Source organism: Gallinula chloropus (assembly GCF_964237585.1).
Source record: "Gallinula chloropus genome assembly, chromosome: 2".
NCBI classification, from domain to species: Eukaryota; Metazoa; Chordata; class Aves; order Gruiformes; family Rallidae; genus Gallinula; species Gallinula chloropus.
Window position 1 is genome coordinate 148,059,614 of NC_140086.1, and position 7,159 is coordinate 148,066,772.

Below are 7,159 nucleotides of genomic sequence, written 5' to 3' on the forward strand. Positions count from 1 at the left end.
GTAAAGAAAATGCAGACTGAGAACATGTTACCCAAAGAGGTAAGTGACTCTAGAAAAAGATGACCCCAGTTAAACATTCATACTTTTCTTTATCACTAGCAGATGTAGTTTCAAAAAGCCTCCAAATTCCCAAATATCAATCAGCTACACTATAGACCACAAATCATTGACATCATAAAACTTTAATCCCATCTATTTCACACTCAAACTCTTGTGCAAGTTTGTATGAACTGAAATAATGCCATTTGGATGCCATGGATCATACCCACCATTACACCTTGGAAAAACAGTGAGAAGAACGATAGCATCCTACAGCACCGAAAGCACTCTGTGCAGCATTAACAAGCTGTGTGTTTGCACCTGTAAGATTTAAAATTCTTCTACAAATTATTGCTCCAGAAAATACATAGATGACAATTATTCCAAGTAAATTGATTTTAGAAAAAATAGGGAAAGTTCCTGGATATGATTTTCTTAGTTTGCGCAGCAACTGTTAACAATACTCTAGTTCTTGAGATCCCAACATACCTGATCACGACCACTGCAAGTACATTCTAATGCAAATGCTATTTTTCATAGTCTATGTCTGAATGAACACATATTCCTTGTGTGCTTACATATTACTACAGGATGTTTTTGATACTGAACAGCAATTTTTTCACTTCAAAGTAATCCAACTTAAAAAATACAAAGATTGATCCTGGTTTCTAGTACAGGAAGATCCCTTGTTCAGAAAAACCTGTAGGCACAGCCTGCACTACTCTGCAACCACCCTGCAACCTGTAGGTATTTGCAGCAGGTTCTGAAAAATCTTTCCTCCTCTAAATTTTTAAACAGCATTGAGAGGTGTCTGCTGGCTTGTGGCCATTTTTTGTTTGGGGTTGTTTGTTTTGGCTTTTTTAAAAATTATTCTGCTAAATAAAGATAACTATTGAACAGTTTTCCTTTAAGACAGATGAAGAATAATGTTTACTAATTTGAGAGCAACCTGCAGAAATAGAGTATTTTTAGACTACTTTCCAAATTGCCATTCAAATGCCTTCAAAGAGAACAGAGCCAAATTACAGTAGCTCATATATTTAGAGCATATTTTATTTTACAAAATTTTAATATAACGACTAGCACATAGGGTGAATGTCATGGACTAGTAAGAACAGAAAACCAAGCTGCAGGGACTTCACTCAGCCAGTAATGCCTTTAATTGATCCTGTTTATTTATACAGTGAAGGCAGCCAGGCACATGACAAATTCCAATTTCCCCTCAAGTTAACGGCCACTACCAACATACACACAAAATTTAGTGATTCTGACAAAAAAAAGAATTCACAAGTGGTCTTGTTTATACCACTTGTCACATCCCTATCCTTTGCAAATGGAAAGTGGAGTATTTGTTTAGATTTCCTCAGTATTACAGGTTTCTAGATGAAGCTACAACAGAACTTCAAAGAACCCAAAGACCTGATTAGGAACTTCCCTCACAGGTCATAGAACATTTATCGCACCTATAAAACCCCACATTAGAGGCATGTCCCTACTCCATCATTACTGAATCAATATCTAACCAAGTAGGTTTAGCCAAGCAGGCTCCAGGATAATTATCTTTAAAGAATACAAGCTACTCCCACTCACAGTTTCACATCAGCAACACTATGTCTTATCACCTCTCTTTACAGTCTACTTTATGCTGTAAACAAAGCTAAAAACGGTATTACACAGATTACCCTGCCCTAGAAAGCCTCCTCATTACCTTTAAGAGATTAATCAAGAAAGATTAAAGTGTCAGATATTTTTCTATACCAGATGCCTTTCATCCTCAAGTAGTAAACAGTCAGATATTATGATGGAACTGCAAACACAAAAGGATCTAGCAGTATTACCACATGATGTCCATAACAGTAGTAGTAGTAGCAGCAGCGCTACTGTGATATGATGTTGCTTTGACATACTCCAGAAATTGTCAACAAATAGTACTCAAACCCTAATAAAAACCCCTGAAATCATACAACCTATAAGCAACACAAAATATCAAGCAGAGCTTCTGACTTCCTCTCTCCAAATGGAGAGGATTCAACATTTGCATTCACTCCATGTTGTGCCAGTAAGCAGCATCAGCTCCTGTAGTTGCTTGTACTGAAGGGACATGGTCCCACAGCAAGAATTCCACAAGCATTCTCACAGCCCTCAAACAAGCTGCCAGCATGATTCAGCAGTAAACTTAACCTTTAATAAAGGGTTGACACACACAATTCTGCAGTTAAAGACTAGTTACCAGTAATCCTTACGTAAAAGGATGCTCAGCCCATTTAAATGATAAAAAGTTTAGAGCACACATAAGAGTTTATTCTTCAGAAAAATTAGTTTTTCTCAGTGCCTTGAATGAGGAGCACACAAAAATCTGTGAACACTAGACTGAAATCTTACCTAGTGAGGTTGTGCCTATAGAAATAATTTAAAATATCTTTCCTTCTCCCATTATCACTTTCTGTAAATACTGCTGAATCAGTTACTCCTAATACTACTTTAGTTCACCCTATTTTCTGTGCATTAGTATCCTAAGCAAAGTCCATAGGGAAAGTTTACTTGAAAAATCAGTGGCATGTTTTTCCATCACTTCCTGATGCTCTTTTTTCTTTTGCTAGATTGGGTTGATAGACCAATATTATATCCACCCATGCTTAGCTTATTCTTGGTAAAAGGTTGAAATAATAAAGGGGAGATAATCTCATTACTCAAGTTTCACATCTTTATTAAAGAACATTCTTCCCATCGGTGAAACTTATGGTAAAGAAAAATCCCACACAATTTTTGGAAAGTATGATGTCAAATACCTGACTCAGTTCTTCCTATTACTAAGCTAAGGTATTGCTGCTTTGACACACCTAACAGCCCAACACTGCATATGAGCAGAAGGGCACCATTCCAAATTAGTGTTTTATTTTTAGGATAAGGAAAAAAGATTTTCTTCTTGTCCTAGCTCTACACATACCAAACTGCACTTGACACAGAACAGTTACTGGATTGCAGCTTTTTGCACAGAAATAAGAAAAAAAGGGACAAATACTGCAAGTCAGGTATCAACTTTTACTACAGTTACTTATTCTTGTTACAGGAGGAATAAACCATATAACTTTATTTTTTAAAAACTGTGATGGGAAATTTCCAGCATCAAAATACAGAGAAATTTTGGAAGAAGAGTTTCAGCCAAGCTTCACTTTAGTAAAATTTCTTCTAGAGAGAAAAGTAAGCACTGCTAGCATAAAAACAGACATTGAATTTCAGAACAGCAACCCAATATGAGGTGTTTCTAAGCAAGTGGTACAACAGCCAGGGAGTACAGCTTTCCTTTTACACTACTCTAAGCTAGAATATTTGCTTTCTGTTAAATTATCATACCAGCATCAGCTGTAAAACCTATTATCCACCCTTGCATGGAATGAAATCAAAAAAAATAAGAGTAACACTGAAATACAGAGTATCACTTTAAGTTGCACTGTAGACATTGAGCATTTTTATTCACGTGCTTCCAATTAAACAGTGCTTTACTTCACACTAGCTAAGTAACAACAGTTGCTTTAAGAATGCACCTTGTTTCTTGCATTTATACAGCCTGGCACAGCCTTTCAGCAACATACATAAACTACATTTTCCTTTTGAATACTCCACTGCAAAAACGCTACAGTAGTAGCAAATGGTCTTTATCAATCTGATTCCAACACAAGTTAAACCTAGCTTTGCTCTCATTTACTACCCAATACTACTGTAAAGCTTAATAGAAGTGAAAGCTAAATGTCTCAAGCTTTTCTGATGGCTGCATGCCTATAACACCTCACTGCTCCAGTCAGTGACACTGTTGTTCTCAGCTTAGGTTTCAGTCCAAAATCCTCGAGTGTTACTGTCTTCAGTAATCTATTATAGCTCTTGGAGAGTTGTAAGGTGAGCAAGACTAGGTATAGAAATGTTTTTTAAAAAGCAGATACATTATGCAGAACTATGAAGCTACTCAGTCACAATAAAGTTTTGCACATGAAAAAATAAAGTACATAATCATAAATATTGTAAGCTATTCCTCCCTGTTTCATGCTACTCAAAAGCCACAAATTGCAATCAGTCTGCTTTCTAAAAAGAGACCCCTCAAAATGCTGTTAAACACTAGCTTAAACAAGTATTTTATCTGACACAAACCAAAACAACTCACTTGTCCAGAAAGACAACAGTGCCCGTAATTACCCAGGTGCTAGAAAGAGGATAGGTAGCTCAAAGATGACAGCAGACTCAAGGAAGGATGAGGTTTTGGTTACAGCCACCAAATTCCCTCCCCACCCTTCTCCACAGAGGCGTAAGCTCTGCTTCTCCTATGTTTCACCTCCCGTCTGCCATTACAGGCAACTCCCCAGTATTACTAAAGAAGCCTCCACTGTTTCAGCACAGCCCCAGATGCACACAGGGTGTAAGTCCTTCAGGCAGATGGGGGGGGGGGGGGGGGGGGGGGGCAAAAAAGAGTGGCTGAATTACTCTACAACAGACAGCCAATGTGCCATGTAGCAATAGAGGCAGAAATCAAACAGCTGTAGCCAAACACACAGCTATTGAAAAGTGGGTTTAGAAACTGTTTCACAAAAACTTTCTCTGTTAATATCCTCCGTTGGACAATTCTACAACACAAAGACACAAGAGGTGGCTGCTAGCTACAGCCTCAGGTTGGAAGGTTCAGAACTTTTGTGAAAACTCAGGTTGTCTAATAAAAAAAAAAAAACCCACAAAAAAGCCAAACAAAACACAAAGTAATTGTATCAACAGTTTTAGGTAATCAAGTAGCAACTTCGAGAACCCCGATCTTCATTAAGCTGTTGTGAAACAACCCAAACACTGGTCACTGTTACCCCCCTGAATAATCTGGGAGGCATTCTCCCCAAAGTCAGAGGCAGTAAGTCCTAAACCTAGGACCATTTGGAATTTTTTTGGACATTTTTTACCAGCACAGAAAACACCAGAGGACAGTTTAATACTCCCAAGCAGAAAGCTCCTCGTGACCCCACAGACGTTCCATCAGACTGTTCCACTCTGATATCACACCACTTCAGCCCAATTTACACTTCAGATATTTTTAAAGCATAATGAGTATTTAAACAATGCAAGTTTCCTGTTCTCTGTTGGCTAGAACTACTGAAAGGATACATAACAAACTGAAAGTTTATTTAAAAAAAAAAAAAAAACAAACCAGAAAAGACCAACCTTTCTAAATTTAATTGTGGATTTAAAGCAGAATAGGCAGCATCACAATGAATGGGCATTCACTGATGCAGCGAGATCATTTGTTCTAGCTACATTTTACATTTCCAGGCTTGGTTCCTTACTCTGAGGAGTTTACCTGTACAACCTCAGGAAGAATAGATGCATTCCAAGATAGCAACTTGCCAGCTGAAATAAACCCAAATTACTTCATTTCACAAGCATGTCATCATTCTTGTAGTTCCAGACTCACAGAATTCCATGTTTTACTGACATTTTGAGTTTAATATTAAACAGACTACAGCACTAGTATTTAGCAATTCATACTAAAAAAATTTATTGGATTATCTCCCTCAACTTCCGACACTGTGCAAAGGCACTGTTATTCCCAGCCTCGAGAAGCGCGGTATAAAACCCAAAATCTAAAGACGGGTAATAACTGACATTTAAGTTACTCCCAGCAATGCAGAACCAGCATTGTGTGTACAAAGAACAGTATTTCTATGAAAACATAAATTAAAAGTTAGCAAAAATAAACATTGGGAATAAACCGTGTTTGTACAACACCAATCAAACCAGGCAGAAACCACTGTAATTTAATTTTCTATTCCAGATCCACTCGGTATCCCAACACGACACAGAACACAGAGAAAAGGATTAGCTCTTCCCCTGTAACATTCAGTTTTATAACAGGCCTCACACTTCGCAAGGTGACTTCTGTTAAAGTACATTTATAGACGTGTAATAAACTAAGTGGTCTCTTTATTCTGATTTAAAAAAGAACACAAACACGTTAATCAGCCAAAGACCGATTCAGGGATCACAAGCAGCACTGAAACGGAGCTCGCACTGTTTTCATACAGCGTTTTCTTCCCACAAAACTCTCTGTAGGCAATGGCTCCGACGGCAGCTTCAACACACGCTTTTTGAGCATGTTATTCAGCGGTCAAACTCATCACGGTCGCCAAAGCCTCGCCGGGGGACTCACGGGCTTTCCGTGGACACACCGGAGCGTGCCCTGTGGCTAGGGCTCGGCAATGGAGCCGCACGCCTAGCCTCAAGTTCCGAGCCTCTCGCTGCAGCCTCTGCCAGAGATTTCCTGACCTGCTACCACCGACGCCCCCCGCTCAGGGCCCTCTATCCCCCACCAGCTCCTGCTCTTCGCCCGTCCGTGCCCACGTCCAGCGCTACCGGTCCCGTCCACAGCTCTGCCTGCCCGCCTCCCCTTCACATACCCCCCCGCCCCCCAAAAGGCCAACCCCCCTTCCTGAGGCGTCCCCGCCCGCGGGCGCTCCCGAGCGCTTCAGCCCTGCCCTCCCGCCTCACACCGCGCCCACCCCCACGGCATCTGACCCCGCCGACCCCTGACACCCCCTTCCTCACCCCCCCTTCTCAGCGCCTCCCCGCCTTTCCCGTTCAGGGCAGCCCCTCACCGCGATGACGACGGTGTCTTCGCCCTGAAACTTGGCGATATACTTGTCGCCACGGGTCACTTCGGACTCGTTGAGGGGCCTGAAGCGACACATCACTTTGATGTTACACTCCGCCGGGTCCGCCATCTTAGGCCAACGCCGCCTCCGGGGCGCTCAGCTTCGCCGCCACCCGCCGCTGCCTCTACGCCGCCCGCTCCGAGGGTCTCACAAGTCGCCGTTGCCGAGAAGCCCGCGTCCGCCCAAGCAGAGGGGAAAAGGGAAGGGCTCCTTCCTGGCCGCCGCCACCGCCTCCCGCTTTCACTTCCTCCCCAATATGGCAGCCATGGCGGCGCCTGCAGCCGGCAAGCCCCGGCCCTCCCTAGCCGGGCAGAGGCGGTGCCGGCGGCGGGGCGGGCAGGATGACGTCACCCCTGCAGGGTCCAGTCCCGCCCCCTCAGCCGGCACCCGCTGCGCAGGCGCGCCGAGGCACGGCCAGCCAGGACAGGCTCCAGGAGTTT

At 42.2% G+C, this 7,159-nt stretch overlaps 1 protein-coding gene across 2 annotated transcripts in view; it reads right to left on the reverse strand.

The window, feature by feature from the left end:
* The window catches only part of KIF5B (kinesin family member 5B), a 30,537-nt gene extending 23,718 nt beyond the window's left edge, over positions 1 to 6,819 (reverse strand). For both annotated transcript variants that reach the window (XM_084280574.1, XM_084280573.1), the window contains exon 1: positions 6,663 to 6,819. In XM_084280574.1, coding sequence (XP_084136700.1) covers positions 6,663 to 6,788 — 126 coding nt within the window. In that variant the 5' untranslated portion in view covers positions 6,789 to 6,819. The remainder of the gene's footprint in view (positions 1 to 6,662) is intronic.
* Between the last annotated feature and the right edge of the window lie 340 nt (positions 6,820 to 7,159).